At 40.4% G+C, this 17,620-nt stretch overlaps 1 protein-coding gene across 1 annotated transcript in view; it reads right to left on the reverse strand.

Moving 5' to 3' along the window:
• The window catches only part of LOC146323477 (SUN domain-containing protein 2-like), a 28,787-nt gene that overhangs the window by 1,243 nt on the left and 9,924 nt on the right, over positions 1–17,620 (reverse strand). Inside the window, exons 3-4 of the mRNA XM_084723119.1 lie at positions 467–657; positions 278–354 (exon numbers count right to left, since the gene is read on the reverse strand). Of these exons, the coding sequence (XP_084579245.1) occupies positions 278–354; positions 467–657 (268 nt within the window). The remainder of the gene's footprint in view (positions 1–277; positions 355–466; positions 658–17,620) is intronic.

Consider the following 17,620-nt stretch of genomic DNA (forward strand, 5'->3'; position numbering starts at 1 on the left):
GCACCAACAAGGATTGTTTTTTTAAAAAAAAAACAATTAAATCATGGTTTAACTTTAAATTTTGTTGCAGCATTTTAAACTAGCTTAAAATTAAGAAATATTCCATTTAAACCTCAGTTTAGTTTTTTGTATAAACCTGGATTAATTTACTCCAATTTAAAATGTGATCAGAATCTATATTGGGAAGGAAAAAATAGTATTGGAACATCTCTGGGGTGCACAGGAAGAATAAAAAGTAATTTCTATTTTAATGAGAATCTGCTTATATGGGTCATACCTGATCTAAACTGGTAGGTGAGTCTGACGAATCTGTGGGTCGTGATACTAAAATGATGCTCCTCAAGTATACAAGTCCTAATGGATAGAGAGAAACTAGGTCAGATGTTTTATACAAAAGACAGACAAGTCTACAAAACTCACAAGCTTATGTCCTAGATATTATGAGTGTATGGAAGAGATGACTTACCAAAACACAGAGGCAGCATGAAGACAAAGACAAAAATCTTAAGAAAGATCATGGTGCGGCCCCTGCTGTCGGTGTGGCTGTTGCCTTGGCTCATAACGTTGTGGCTATTAATGTCACTGAGGTGGCTGTCGATGCTGTGCGTGTCACTGAAGAGGCTGTCGTTATTGATCCTGGGGTTGATGGTCTTACTTCTAAAAGATCCAGAATGGTACTGGCGTCTTTTGAAAATCCTGTATTGATGAAAATTATAAAAGAGTGAGAGCTTTGAAGATGCATAGTTAAAAACACATGACTGCATTAAACACATAACTGTGTGCCAAATATGTGTACACATATAACATGATGGTGGCATGAAAATGCTAACGTCCACTTACTTGTAAAGGAGCTCCTTGTAGGAAATGGATGGTGTTCCATCACTATTGTAATATCCTGTGGATTCTAGTCGGGCGCTTCTTCGTGCCATGTCATGTAAACTAAACAACAGAGCAGAGGGGGTCAGTCACTCTCTGATACAAGGCAAGTCATGTCATACACTTTTAAATGTTACTTTTCTAATTACTAGACTTCTAGATGGCGTCTAGTTTGTGGTGCTTACCAAAAAACACATATGACAAAATCAACATCACTGTCCCTGTTATTCAAAATAATCCACAGACTTTGTTATGAGCAATTTAATGTAGGTCTGTGGATTATCTTGGGTAACCAGGTCATAAATTCCGAAGAGACATTAATGTTGAGTTTTTCAAATGTATTTTTTGGTGCTTTCAGCTCGACACCATCTAGTTCCATAATATTCAATACAAGGCAGACATCTCTACGGCTGATATCTCCAAAACTCACACCAAAATAATTAAATGGACAAGTTTTTGAATAAGTATAACTGTAGGGCTACAACGATTATTTTCATTATTGAGAAATCAGCCTAAAGTTTTATGCATTAATCAATTATTTGTTTGGTACATAAAAGATCAGAAAATGGTGAAAAATGTTGAGACGTTCTCAATTGTTTTGTCCACATGCCAAAAAATATTCAGTTTAGTGTCATAGAGCACTAAGAAAAACACAATAATCACATTTGAGAAGCTGGAATCAGAGAATTTGGACATTTTCTTTATTAAAAAATTAAAAATGTCTCAAAACGATTAATTGGTTGTTAATTGATTTAATAGTTAATTAATAATTCTTGCACCTCTACATCTAATTCACTATGTGCTACATTTGATTAGAGTTTAAATGTACGTTAAAGTTTTAAGGGGTTTACAATATTTTGTCAAGATACACTGGACAACATATAAACATCTCGCACTGTTTGAATATTTTTTTTTCATATTACACAAACACAATGTTTTACGAATGTAAGATATAAATAATGGCTTACCTTAAAGGCGACAGAAGTTTTTTCGTGTGTTGGTCGTGTCTTCAGTGTCCTCTGGGAGTGAAATGAGACTCACAGAATCAAATCCTGGAACTGTTGACCGTCACATTCTGTTCACATCACAATGATGTAGAACTCTAGAACTCTAGAACATCAAAGACCACGTTCCACGTTCCATCACGGTGCGAAGTAACTAAATACATTTACTCAAGTACTCAAGTCCCATTTTCAGACACATGCGCCTCACTTTCGTGTATCTAGTTTATCCTAGCCTGGTCTATACCTCACAACGTTTCAGCGGGAAATATTGTTCTTTTTAGCCTATTTCATTACATTTCTTTGAACACAAAACATATGATCAACTCATTAAATATGATACACTGTTAATGATTAATTACGTGAGATCTTCATTTCTTATAACACACAAGAAGAATAAAGTTGTAAATTAAGCCCCTAAAGTCCCGACAAAAATCTTGTTGCACAAAATAATAACTTCTGTGTACAAATTATTATTATTATTAGGGCCCGAGCACCGAACCGGTGCGAGGACCCTATTGAAATCAAAGGAATTATTATTAGGGCCCGAGCACCGAACCGGTGCGAGGACCCTATTGAAATCGCAAGAATTATTATTATTAGGGGGCCAAGCCTGCGGGGACTGGGGAACGCGGATGCAAGCATACGCGTTTCCCAGTACCAGCGGTGCTGGGAACCCTATTGTAATTGTTCTGATTTTTATTATCCCTATTATTAGGGGGCCAAGCCCGCGGGGCCTGGGGACCGCGAATGCAAGCATACGCGGTTCCCAGGACCAGCGGTGCTGGGAACCCTATTGTTTTTGTTCGGATTTTTATTATTATACTACTTATTATTATTATTCTCTATTTTTATTCTTCCGCCAATAAAAGTCATGCTGCAGGCTAAACCGTGCAAGGTAGGGCGGTGCAATTTGGAGGGCTGGCCCACACCCCCGCCCGTACCTCAGACGCAAAAAAATGCACACATCCGCCTGTAGGGGGCGCTATAACCAAGGACAACGCGTTTTGGCCTATAACTCCCACACCGTATGTCACACAGTCAAAAACCTTATATCCCCCAATTCCTTGAATGGAGCTGAGTCACTTTGTAATTGGCCACGCCCACTTCCGCCTAAATAATTTTTTCGCAAAATCGCGAAAACTACAAAACCTTCTTTTTCGAACTCCTCCTAGGGATTTTGTTCGATCTGCAAGAAAATTGGCCCGGACACTCTTCTGCTCCTCATGAGCTAAAGTTATCAAAAGATTTTTTTTGGGTTGAAAATTCCGCGAATTATTAACGAACAAATTTCCGTAGCTAGCCGTAAAAATGGAAAATGTTGCATATCTCGGTCAAAGTAAATGCTATCGACACCAAATCAGAGATCCTTGGTTGGCATGAGACTGGGAGCGTATGAGCTGAATTTGGCGAATGTCGGCGCCTAGGGGGCGCTAGAGATATGGGAAGTTTATATCTCTAGAACGGCTGCACCGATTTCTACCAAATTTGGTCCGTACGATGTAGGGCCAGCCCTGAGGCCATAACTTCAAGGGGATCATGACAGGTCAATGTGGGCGGGGCTTATTACAAGATAAACAAAAAAAATTAATTTCTGCCAAAGTATAATACTTAGGGTTTTGAAATTTTATGGGTACATGTAGAATAGGACTCAGATCCCGCCTACCGAAAATCGCGTTTGTGCTCCACTAGGGGGCGCTATAACGCATTTTGGCCTATAACTTCCACATTTTAAATGACACGTTGAAAAATCTTACATTGCCATATTCCCCGAATAGCGCTGGATTTTCTGACGTAGGCCCCGCCCACTTTCGCCGAAAATTCCCGTCGCTAAGTCGCCGCGTGTCCGAAACCTACTTTTTCGAACTCCTCCTACAGTTTAAGCGCTATCTGCGCCAAACTTTGCACATACGATGTCTAGACGTGTCTGATCTAAAGTTATCAAAAGAATTGTTGCACGACAAAAAATGCGCTAATTATAACCGAACAATTTTTTGGCTAGCTTAAAAAACACATGTTGTGTCATATTTCGGTCAAACTACAGTCTTTTGACTTCAAACTTAAGACGCTCGTTCCAGAGGTCATCCGCAGACTCTGTGCCAAATTTGGTACGGATCGGCCGATAGGGGGCGCTACAAACCCAAAAACATCAAGTTGCTCAGATTTGTATTAAATTCGCTGTGCATGATGTGGGATCCCTCCATTTTTGCCTATAACTTCCACATTTTAAATGAGACGTTGAAAAATCTCATATTGCCGTGTTCCCTGAAAAGCGCTGGATTTTCTGACGTAGGCCACGCCCACTTTTGCCGCAAATTGCCGTCGCTAAGTCGCCACATGTCCAAAACCTACTTTTTCGAACTCCTCCTACAGTTTAAGCGCCATCTGCGCCAACCTTTGCACATACGATGTCTAGACGTGTCTGACGAAAAGTTATCAAAAGAATTGTTGCAGACCAAAAAATGCGGTAATTATAACCGAACGATTTTTTGGCTAGCTCAAAAAACGCATGTTGTGTCATATTTAGGTCAAACTAAAGTCTTTTGACTTCAAACTTAACACGCTCGTTCCAGAGGTCATCCACAGACGCTGTGCCAAATTTGGTGCAGATCGGCCAATAGGGGGCGCTACAAACCCAAAAACATCAGGTTTCCCAAAAGTTGCTCAGAGTCGTCCTAAATTCGCTGCGCATGATGTGGGTTCCCTCCTGAGGCCGACCGCAAAGTTACCTAATGATTGGTCATGAATACCGCAGCTCGGACGACGGCGCGCGTCCCCGCGATCGCCCCGAGCCCCACGTCCCTCGGGGCCCGCGGCGGCGGGTTCCGAGGGCCGCGGGGACCGGCTCGCGCGGGGAGGCTTGGCCCCCGTTCATAACTGCTTGCAGTTCTAGTTATTTTCTATTTTTATTCTTCCGCCAATAAAAGTCATGCTGCAGGCTAAACCGTGCAAGGTAGGGCGGTGCAATTTGGAGGGCTGGCCCACACCCCGGCACGTACCTCAGACGCAAAAAACTGCCCATGTACGCCTGCAGGGGGCGCTATAACCAAGGACAACGCTTTTTGGCCTATAACTCCCACACCGTATGTCGCACTTTCACAAACCTTATATCCCCATATTCGTTGAATGGGTCTGAGTCACTTTGTAATTGGCCACGCCCACTTCCGCCTAAATAATTTTTTCGCAAAATCGCGAAAACTGGAAAACCTGCTTTTTCGAACTCCTCCTAGGGATTTTGTTCGATCTGCACGAAAATTGGCCCGGACACTCTTCTGCTGCTCCTGAGCTAAAGTTATCAAAAGATTTTTTTTGGGTTGAAAATTCCACGAATTATTAACGAACAAATTTCCGTAGCTAGCCGTAAAAATGGAAAATGTTGCATATCTCGGTCAAAGTAAATGCTATCGACGCCAAATCAGAGATCCTTGGTTGGCATGAGACTGGGAGCCTATGAGCTGAATTTGGCGAATGTCAGCACCTAGGGGGCGCTACAGGTGTGGGAAGTTTATATCTCTAGAACGGCTGCACCGATTTCTACGAAATTTGGTCCGTACGATGTAGGCCCAGTCCTGAGGCCATATCTTCAAGGGGGTCATGACAGGTCGATGTGGGCGGGGCTTATTACAAGATAAACAAAAAAAATTAATTTCTGCCAAAGTATAATACTTAGGGTTTTGAAATTTTATGGGTACATGTAGAATAGGACTCGGATCCCGCCTACCGAAAATCGCGTTTGTGCTCCACTAGGTGGCGCTATAACGCATTTTTGCCTATAACTTCCACATTTTAAATGACACGTTGAAAAGTCTTATATTCCCGTATTCTCTGAATAGCGCTGGATTTTCTGACATAGGCCACGCCCACTTTCGCCGAAAATTCCCGTCGCTAAGTCGCCACATGTCCGAAACCTACTTTTTGGAACTCCTCCTACAATTTAAGCGCCATCTACGCCAAACTTTGCACATACGATGTGTAGACGTGTCTGATCTAAAGTTATCAAAAGAATTGTTGCACGACAAAAAATGCGCTAATTATAACCGAACAATTTTTTGGCTAGCTTAAAAAACACATGTTGTGTCATATTTCGGTCAAACTGCAGTCTTTTGACTTCAAACTTAAGACGCTCTTTCCAGAGGTCATCCGCAGACTCTGTGCCAAATTTGGTACGGATCGGCCGATAGGGGGCGCTACAAACCCAAAAAAATCAAGTTGCTCAGATTTGTATTAAATTCGCTGTGCATGATGTGGGTTCCCTCCATTTTTGCCTATAACTTCCACATTTTAAATGAGACATTGTGAAATCTTATATTGCCGTGTTCCCTGAAAACCGCTGGATTTTCTGACGTAGGCCACGCCCACTTTCGCCAAAAATTCCCGTCGCTAAGTTGCCAGATATCCGAAACCTACTTTTTCGAACTCCTCCTACAGTTTAAGCGCCATCTGCGCCAAACTTTGCACATACGATGTCTAGACCTGTCTGACGAAAAGTTATCAAAAGAATTGTTGCACACCAAAAAATGCGCTAATTATAACCAAAGGATTTTTTGGCTAGCTCAAAAAACGCATGTTGTGTCATATTTCGGTCAAACTAAAGTCGTTTGACTTCAAACTTAACACGATCGTTCCAGAGGTCATCCACAGACTCTGTGCCAAATTTGGTGCAGATCGGCCAATAGGGGGCGCTACAAACCCAAAAACATCAGGTTTCCCAAAAGTTGCTCAGATTCGTCCTAAATTCGCTGTGCATGATGTGGGTTCCCTCCTGAGGCCGACCGCAAAGTTACCTAATGATTGGTCATGAATACCGCAGCTCGGACGACGGCGCGCGTCCCCGCGATCGCCCCGAGCCCCGCGTCCCTTGGAGCCCGCGGCGACGGGTTCCGAGGGCCGCGGGGACCGGGATCGCGCGGGGAGGCTTGGCCCCCGTTCATAACTGCTTGCAGTTCTAGTTTATTATTATTATTATTATTTTGTAGTGCTGGTCCTCCCTTGTGTGTCTTGACTTTACTTCCTGTCTTTGTCCTTTTCCCGCCCTTTTTGATTAGCATTTGTTTTCACCTGTGTCTGATTAGTTCCTTGCCTATTATTGTATGTTGTTATAACTATATGTTTTATGATTGTTGTTACCACACACAAATTTAACAAAAGGTCATACATGTGCTTCATAATGTCAAAGCTGTGTGACTGCGTTTGCAGCCTGGACACAGAGAGTCTGATAGCAGCTGTGCATGGCTACTTGACTACAAGCTATCCTGTGTCATATACAACATAACACAACAGATTGATTTCATTGGTCCTTTTCTTTTCTTGTCTTTTCCATGGTCAAATAATAACACGTTTCTTTTTGCCAGTGCAAGGAGGATAATTTTGGCCTAATTTCTGTCCATTATGATACCATTATACTTACAATGTAATTGCTGAGATCAGGGAACATGATGACAATGATGTCCCAGATGTCCGAAAATGACTTGGTGAGTCCAATTATATTATTACTGACCACAAAAAAACTTGCTACTGGGCTGCAGTGAAACAATATGATAGGAGAAAAGAAGCTGATTATAATCACATAACTTCATCTTATGACTTTAATAGGCTGTTTGATTGGTGCAGTAATGACCTTGAACTCGGTGCAGTCTGTGATGCATTTCACCTCATTACTCCCTGACATGCCCCCAACAACAACAGACAGATTTTTAATTAAATAGGGTCATCTCTGTGTGAGGTAACCAGTCCATCATCACCACCTTTCAGCAGTCGGTAGTACATGAAATCTGTGTGAGGACACTATCTGCAGCTAGGGCTGTGTGTTGTCAAGATTCAATATATTGCAATAAATTGCAATATTGTAAGCAAGGTGATAATTTCATAATTCAAAAAGACATCCTAATATGCATGAAACTGTCTTTTTTCTTTTTTTTTTTTTTTTTTTTAACTTTTTATGCAATCAGAATAGTGGATATAGATAACACTGCTATCTAGAGGTTGGGGTTTAAGCACAACACAAAATGAACCACTGCCACAAATCTTTCCAGGTATTACAATATCCAAAGACTGTGTTGTTGAAAATCACAAAACATATTGTCACGATACTCAAGTGTTTTAATGTTTTTTTACACCCTTAATGTTGTGATTGGTTGTTTAAAACCCACCTGTGCTGTGACTCGCTGTTTTAAAAACCACCTGTGTTGTGATTCATTGTATTAAAACCTGCCTGTGTTGTGACTGCCTGTTTTAAAAATCACCTGTGTTGTGTTTCGTTCTTCTGAACCCCTCTTATGTTGTGATTGGCTGTTTAAAAACCACCTGTGTTGTGTTTCGTTCTTCTGAACCCCTCTTATGTTGTGATTGGCTGTTTGAAAACCACCTGCGTTGTGATTCATTGTATTAAAACCTGCCTGTGTTGTGACTGCCTGTTTTAAAAATCACCTGTGTTGCGACTGATTGTTTAAAGACTCACCTGTGTTGTGATTGGCTGTTTTAAAACTCACGTGTGTTGTGGTTTCTTGTTTTAAAAACACGTGTTGTGATTTGTTGTTCGGGACCCACCTATGTTGTGATTGGCTGTTTTTAACTTTGATATTTGGGGTCTTAACCATTTTTGCTGCTAATATATGGGTTCTTAACATTTTTACCATTGAAATCTGACTTCTTGGCCATTTTCAGTGTTGATATCTGGGTTCTTAACCATTTTAGTGTTGATTTCTGGGTTCTCAAACATTTGTAGTGCTTACATCTTGGTTCTTACCCATTTTTAGCGTTTATCTCGGTTCTTAACCCTTTTTAGCACTTGCATCTGGGCTCTTAATTCTCTCAATTACATGAGGAGCGTGATTATAATTTCAACAAGTATAAATTAATATAGTGCATTTGCATTTAAGCTCATTAAAAACAGAATTGCGGTACTTTAATGGATGATTTGTGTGGGAATAAGTGCATGGTGGGAGGAGAGTTTATCAGTATGCATGCCTATGTCTTTGCATTTAGCGTGTGTGTGTGCACTGTGTGCTGGATGTGTATGAATCATATGCAGAAGCGGCCTTTGAATCCCTCCTTGTATGAATCTCCAGTCCTCTGGAGGAGAGCCAAATGAGATCAACTGCAGTGGAATTCCTTTGCTTCCAGAGACACAAACACATCAATTACAGCCCACCCTGGCTCTCCCTCTGATCCCTGCCATCCGTCCCTCTTCGCCTTAACTCACAGCCCCGCTCTCCTCTTCCCTAACATCTCCCTCTGTCCGTCGTTTCCATAAGAGGAGCTACAGGGAATTAAGCAAACATATGCAAAATGCTCAAACGTATGTGTTCTACCCGCCGTTTTCTATTAAAGCTGGCTTTAAATATGCAAATTAAGCATGTAAATATGGGGGTGGGCAGGAATCTTTGCATGTTGAAACATGGCCTGTGGGAATATCTGCACACTTTCATCTTCACTTTAAACCTCTTACAATTGTGAGTGTATGTTTGTGTGCACATGCTTAAATCTGTGCCTCACATACGTTCATGTATGTTTTTCCCACACTAAATAAACAACATTACATACACGTAATAAGCATCATTATGCAATTAGAAATAATCAGTAACCGGCATGTCATTTTCTTCACGGTTTGTATTGGCATTCAGCAGAGCTGTGATCCCTGATGGCCTTCATTCTTCACAGGAGAAATATTAGCAAAGCTAGTGATTGGCAGTTGAAAATGTTAGCATGCCCTTCATAACGCTCAGCCTGATATTACCACGTCTGCTGATTGAGAAACCACACTCGTATCCAATTACATAGGCGTACATTTCTACACATCCTGTGCTAATAAATGCTCCGGATTCATGACTGCTTAATCTCAAGGGAAACGCACACACACACACACACGCACACACACACAGAATGAGATCTTGAATGCAGCAGAGCTGAGGAGCCGACTTTTTATCACTGGCCACCCACACATTGTGAGAAGAGTTAGTGCAGTCAGAGGAGACAGGGAGCTGATGGAGGAAGGTGTTTTACAATTTTGCAACTTTTTCCACACAAGTAAATAGCCAAACATAAATGTCGAGTCTGTAAATCCATTTTTACAAGCAAGTCCTCACCAGAAATGCGGGCACAGCCTATAAGTTGTCTTTACAAGCAGGTTATTACAACCCATATTTACATTTATTGTTGGGCGGTGACCTCTAGAGGCTGTAGTCATTATGACAGGAGCAGTATGTGAGTAAGAGTGAGAAGGTCCATATTTGGAGGAGGTGGGGTGGGTGGATGTCTCACAGAACTCCTGTGTTCTGTGTGGAACCAAACATCAACATCAACTTATTAAAAGTCCACCTCCACTCATGTTTTAAACAATACAAAATGCTTTGCCAGAAGTAATAAATTGTGTCTTATATAATAACTCTACACCTTGCCTTCATTGAGTGTTTAAGGATTCATGAATGTGGAAATCGTCCCCAGCCCGCACTCCTACCCCTTTGCACAGTAATTAGCTACATCCAACTTCTCCTGTGGGCGGGGCTTCTCTGCTAATGACATGTATAGCGCCATCCCCACGATGACCAGGACTGGTTCCTCAGGTTTATTATGTCATATACCCAACCTGACTGAATCCATTTTTTTTAGACTGCTGATTGCTGCAGTTTCAAAGCAAGAAAAGCTCAGACATGGTGTTACTGCATATTTCACTCCTGATATGTCTTTTAACACATGACAAACACCACATGGACATGTTAAAAACATGATTCATTTTCACTGGGGGGGTCTTAAAAGCTTAGAGTTACAACGTCTTGTTGTTTTTTGTTGTAGGTGTTGCGGGTAAAGAGCTTGTGCTGCTGTAGAGATAATTTCACAGCAAATAAATGGTAACTTCAGTATTTTTCAACCTGGAGCCTAATTTCTCATGTTTTTGTGTGTTTGTACTGGGGAAAGTCATTTTGAAAATTTGTCCAATATTGAGTGAGACCGCGATGTAATCCAGATAATGTAAACAGTAGATTATTGGTAAAGGCTACATTTTTACCATTTACCATTAACACTGTGTACTCACCAACACAAGATGTCATTACTGCTTTATTTTAGTTGTAAATATGATGTTTATTTGCAAACATTATTTTTCAATTTCCATTTAGAACTGCAATATCTGTCATAAAAAGCAACATATTTTCTTTTGTATGTATGAGCACAATTAACATTTAAGGTTGCTGTCTAAAATTTCTTATTGAGTCGAGAAAATCATGAAATCCCTCATTTTTTATTATTTCAGTGTTTTGGTGAAAATACATTTCTATGTCTTAAAATTTCATAGAATTAAAAAAAAGTATTAAATGAAGGTTTGCCATTACTGCAACATTACTTTTCAGTTTTACATAATTTCTTTTGTCTGGTTACATCTTGTTAAGTCTTTTTTTTTTGTCTTTTTGCATCTTTTTCACCTTGTTATGCCATATTTGTCTTGTTACATTTTTTTAAATGTTGTTTTTCATGTGTTTACATATTTTTCGTCTTATGTCTTTATCATCTTGTATGCTTTTTTCATCTTGTTATGTCTTTTTTGTTCTGTTACATTACCTTTTTTTTTTTTTTTTTTACTGTTTTTTGTCTTGTTACATCTTTTTTGTCTCGTAAGGTCTTTTTGTTATGTCTTTTTCGTCTTGTTACATCTTTCATGTTGTTTAGCGTCTCATTTCATCTCTTGCTTCTTGTTATGTCTTTTGTCTTGTTACGTTATTTTTTCATTGTATTACAACTTTTTCATTTTATGTTGTTTGTTGTTTGTATAAATTATTGATTTATTTTTCAGCAGTCCAGCTCATCACTTCCATTTCACTGGCAAAGACCACTTCTCACAAGCACTACGACACAATACAATTCTTAGTGGAATGCGGCTTGTGGCTAGTTATATGTCACTGCTGTTTGACCAGCAGATGGCTCATGAAAACTGTATGTCGCTCCACTTCCACAGTCACCTTCCACTCCCCCACTGTGCCGATGGGCCTCATAACAAAATGTCATTCATATGTACATTTGTTTGTTTATTTATGGAATGACCTGTGTCAGTGAAACATAAAGTTGATGGACAGTGACATCTGCCAGTGGAACAACAGTGACATTTCCTGCTTATATGTTGCTGCTGGCTTTTTATATGCAGCTGCTGTGTGCTGCATGAACAGTATGTCTCTGTTGTTCCACCAGCACACATGCCACTGCTCACGTCAACTTCCATCATCATCACTTGGTTTCGTTCATGTCCATGAAATTCACCAAAACTCTCCTCTACAGTATTTTTTCCAATTTTCTAGCTGTAATCTCTGCTGTCAAATGAAACACTCTGAAAGTTCAGATGGGAAAGTCACTCTTTGATGGACATATGCAAGCTGTTACAAGGGATCAAAGACTGACAATAACAAGCAGAAAAGCTAGGCATCCACTGATTTTATCAAATGATGAAGAGGACATTTGATTTTGACTGCATTTTATTTTGCTAAAGATGTGGCCAATCTAAACAGTTAAAAGGAAAAACTACTACTTAAACTACTCATTCAAAAGCCATTCAATAAATGTAATAAATGTAAGTCCTGAAAGACTATATAAGCAGTCTTGAGATACATGTTGTAAAAATCCAAACCGTCATGACCATTTTGTCATGGCTGTCGGCGTGTCATACAGACATCTTGTAGCAACATACCTTGTGAGGGAGTTGGATTCGTGAAAATCCATCTTCAAGTTATATGTTTGTGTCTGCACAAATGGGTTGCAGCCATTCAGATTCCTAGAAGGGACTACTGGCGGTTACGGGTCTGGTTTTAGGTGTGATGCCAGTGAGAAGCATTTATGGAAGTGACTCACCTCAAAGAAACGATGGCAGCTCCTGCATCAGTTACATCAGAACTGGAGAGCATTTCTTCATTAAAAGAAGAACAAAGAATGACACCGAAGGCTTTTCTCAACTGAAAAGATGTTTTTGCTCTTCTTGCGACCAGCTTCAGCAAGAGTTTAGTTTACCAACTGGCTCCACTGGTTGATCTGATTGGTTGAAGCCTGTGTGACGTGATAGACAGATGGTTCATCCAACCACCTGCAAATTGTTTTTTGAAAGTACCTGCCCTTTCCCAAACAGGTTCTTAAGCCAACTTTCCAGACTGTCTAACAAACCATCTGGCGTGTTAGGTTAGCTTTCAACTAACTTTAATGTAAACCTAAAGCATTACAATATATTATATACCTGTGAATATCTGAATATGTCAAAAAAATACCCTGCAACGCTGCTACATGCTGTGTTAACATGAGCTCAGTTTGGGTTTATGTTGTGAATAAAGGCGGCCCTCCCCTTCCTTGTCACTTGATGATGAAGTGATGTGATTGTTCTGGGGGTTAGCAAGGTGATCGTTTTATGATAAGAAAATTGAGATGGCAGCTCTACCTAAAGTGTGTGAGTGAGGTGAAGGAGCCAGGCAAGGTAAGGTGGTTGATATTAATATAACATATTAGATTATTTGTCATTTGCTGTGACAGTGATCCCAGCAGTATCCAGCCCCAGGGCAACCCGGCATCCATTCAACAGCAGAGGCACATCTCCATCTGATAGAGACTTATGTATCAAATCGAAGAATTTTTGGGTGTTACATGTCAGGATCTACTTTGAGCCATCACTATTTTCTTCTGAAAGAATCATCCCTTTTCGACATCTTTTCGCATATTCTGTTTGATGATTTGGCTATTTGAAGATTTTCAATCTTTATCAGATGTTTTCTATGGCTCTTGTAGTCGTTTAAGCAATTCTTTGTTCATCGTGGCTGTCCTGGCTTATGTTGTTTTAGTATGCAGGTTGTGCCCCAGACAAAGGCCCAGGGTGGGCTGCTTGCAACAAGTAGTGACTGCCAGTTGCCGGTCAACCTAGAGAGAAAAACAAGGTTGGTAGCTTGAGATAACTGTCCCCTGGGAAGATCAGATGGAGGAGGCACAAGAAAGGAAGCGAGCCGTGTATGCAGAGCTGAGTGGCAAAGGAACGGGTGGTAGGCCCACTGTGAAATGGTTGAAGCGGGCTGCAAGGGCTTCACAAGCCAGTTTCCACACCAAGTCTTGGTATTCTTGGGGATATGTGGGCTGCAAAAAAGAAGAGCCATTAGGGAGCTGCTTAAGGCTTCATGCTGGCTTTCATAGCCCTTTTCCACCAATATGGAACTGGTTCTGTTCTGGTCCACGAACCAAATTTTTGGTCATTTCAATCAAAAATTGGTACAGAACCAGAAAACTTGTAACCTGACATGCCAGATGGTTTGTTACACAGAACCGTCAGTGGAGGTGTCCTTAGAAAATCTTTGGAAATAGGCACGCACTTTCAAAAAACACACTTGGCAAGTGATTGGATGACCCATCTGTCTATCACATCTAACTTCAACCAATCAGATCAAATGACTGCTGAAGCCAGTCGCCAAAAACATCTTTTTTGGTGCCGTTCTTTGCTCTTCTTTCAATGAAGAAATACTCAGTTCTGATCTACAGTATATGATGCAATCGCAGTATCTACGCTAAACTCTTCAAGAGCCGCCCTTGTTTGTTCAAGACAAGTCGCTTCCCTGCATGCTTCTTGCTGGCGCTACACCTAAAACCATGACTGTAGCTTCTCGTAGTCCCTCCTAGGATGCTGATTGGCTGCACCACTTTTGGTGCAGACACAAATGCATAACTTAAAGCCTAGCAAGATGGATTCTCTCATGATCTAGTGAACCCAGCTGCCTTGCAAAATAAGAAAACTTGGATCTCAGCTGGAACAAAAAATATCTTCTAGGTTTTCCTTGATCTGTAGTGCAAATTGAAGAGAACCTGTCATATTCTGGAGGTTGTTGTACATTATGCAATGCCTTCCCGTAATGGAGCATACTTGCTACAATTGTTAGTTCAAGGACCATAAAAGGGGCAACTCATGGCGTATTTTACTACCTGGACACAAGTCAAGGCTTGATGACACCAAGCTGGGTTGCCCAACAAGAGTGTCCAATGTTAAAACCCGAAACACCTAATGACCCTCGTATCTAAAAATGTGTGGTTTTCTTATGTGGAATATTTGTAGTTCTCCAATTGGAAAAGATTTCTCAATCTCAACAAGACTAGCCAATTAAATAAAGTTTAAAATTCCTGTAAAGGAAAAAGGGAGAATTTTTCTTTTAAACACATCATACACGTTAGAACATAGGTGCTGAAAACACGTTAAGTCACTGAGAACTACTGTATATGTAGTACTGGATTCTAGAGTTAGTTCGTTACACGATTTGTCATGATTTCTGTGTTCAAATTTTTTTTTGTTTGGGCAAACCTGAAACGTGGCATGCTGGATCCATGATCCTCTGACCCTATATAAGCCCCATGAAGTGACACATGAACGACACCACCTCCCCGTTCCCTCATCCTCCCTCATGGTCAGTTACAAACGTGCTTTTAGTGAGTCTTGCAGTCCAGATCAGCCCAGCAGTTCACTTCAGCTCATTTCAGTTCCAACAACCTGACACTGAAGAAAAAACCAACACCACCCTGTCACTGTCCTCTGGCTCTGGTGGCTCAAACATGTCTGGACATGTCCAATGATGGTGCTAGATAGAGCATCCATGTTTCAGGTTGTTTTCAGGTTGTAGTGGTGTTTGACACTGAGACAGCAGAGTGGACACACTCTTAGCATTTCAGAGAAGAGAAACCTTCTCATTTTTTCCATGATTTTGAGACCTAATTTTATATACTTAGTGATTTTTTTTTAAATCAATAATTCAAATGTGTCTGTTTCTATGGTTTGCCAAACTCAGAAAAAAATCATTCATTATTCCTTTACAAGATCTTTAAATTTGGCAGGTAAAGTAATTACATCACCATCTTTATAAAAATTTAAAGATATATTTAAAACTCATTTTTGTGGTGCCAGAAAATATTCTAAAAAGACTGGAGAGGTAAAAGGAGGGCAGCAGTGCTGTGTTACACTTGGCACTATAATGCACACACACACACACACACACACACACACACACACACACACACCCAGGTAAGCATACATTGACGTCACATTCATAAACAACTATTATACAACCCAGCTCCTCTTCCCTCCCTTCTATAGAAATAATCTCATCTTCCTCCTCCACTCTCCTCCTCCATGTAAATAACCAAAGTCTCCTTCTCTTCCATATAAATAACTCCTCTATTAAAAGGCTCATACTATCACTCCCTCTGTCCCTCATCCTGCTGGCGGCTAATAAAGATATGAGCAGCACTGGTTATTTATCCACACTGTAATACAATATTTATGGCTCAGAGAAGCTGTTCTGGATGTATATCAGAAACTGAGCTGTTTGTGGTGTATTGAGAGTAAATGTTTATACATGGTAGCAGTGGTATATCAGAGTAAATATGTATTTCGCTGCAATGTAGTGGTAAAAATAAAGGTGAAGAAAATATCACCATGTCCTGAAGTACAAAAAATACAGCCTGCTCTCACTAGGATAATGGGCATATAGGAAGTTGTACTTACCTTGCAAGGCAGCTGGATTCACGAGATCACATGAGAACTCATCTGGCCAGGCTTCAAGTTATCTGTTTGTGTCCACACCAAAAGTGGTGCAGCCAGTCAGTGTCCTAAGAGAGACTGCTGGCAGCTCTGGGTGTGGGTTTAGGTGTGATGACAGAGAAAAGTGTCCAGCTTTCTCAATGAAAAAGATGTTTTCTCCTGATGGGTTCGGTAACAGTTTGATCTGATTGGTTGAAGTTATCCTGTGTTGGACGTCATAGACAGATGATTTGTCAAATCACCTGCCAAGTGTTTTTTTTTTTTTTTTTTTGGAAAGTGCGTGCCCTTTTCCAAACAGTTTCTAAGGACAAGTTGGTTCTTTGTAGCAAACCATCTGGTGTGTCAGGTTACGTCTGTGCAAGCAAGTAATTACAATGCATGTTTAAGTTTATTGTTAGGCGGCGACCTCTAGTGGCCATAGAAGTTATGACAGGACAGCACTATAAAGAGTGAGGGTGTCTGTATTTGGAGGGGGAGATGGGATGGATGGATGGATGGATAGGTCAAACAAACCGAGGACTTTCACCCAGGAGACTGAGGTTTGTATTCTGTGTGAAGGCACAAATCAGCACTGATGTATTTAAAGCTGTAAGTTACGTAACTTTATGTACATCACCTGCATTACCTACATGACTTAAATAATGTTATGTACTTATTTTCATACAAACATGATATATTTTTTAAGCAACAAAGTAATTTTGGTGTCTAAAACTAACCAAACTGTGATGGTTTTAAAAAGTTGATCACGTATTTATGCCACATAACATAAGGTCCACTATGCCTGCATACTTGCCAACCTCGAGACCTCAAACATTTCGAAACCATTTCTAAACCAAAAATTTGAGTTTAAGAGACTTGTAATTTTTAAAGGAGAGAGAGAAGAATAAGGAATAATTTGACACTCTAGCATGAACTTGCATAAATCCCTCAGGTTTCTTTCATGCATTTAATTTTTTTTTGCCCTGTCCTGAAAAAAACATTGACGTGGCAGGTTTAAGAAAATACATGCTCCTTTTCTTTAAAAGTTTCCTTAAGACATGGGAATTCTTCTTAGTCTAGTTTGGTGTGCTGTGTTCTCCAGGTGGAAACAGTGGATTTTTGATGCTGTAGAGCTTCCACACACTGCAGTGCCAGAAATGGGTTGTGATAATGAAAAGGAAAACAAGTTGTGAAAATTTGTCATTGGGGGAAATACAGGAGAATTGTGATCGTG

The sequence above is a fragment of the Lutjanus erythropterus genome, chromosome 7 (assembly GCF_056507025.1).
Source record: "Lutjanus erythropterus isolate fLutEry1 chromosome 7, fLutEry1.hap2, whole genome shotgun sequence".
Lineage (NCBI taxonomy): Eukaryota > Metazoa > Chordata > Actinopteri > Lutjaniformes > Lutjanidae > Lutjanus > Lutjanus erythropterus.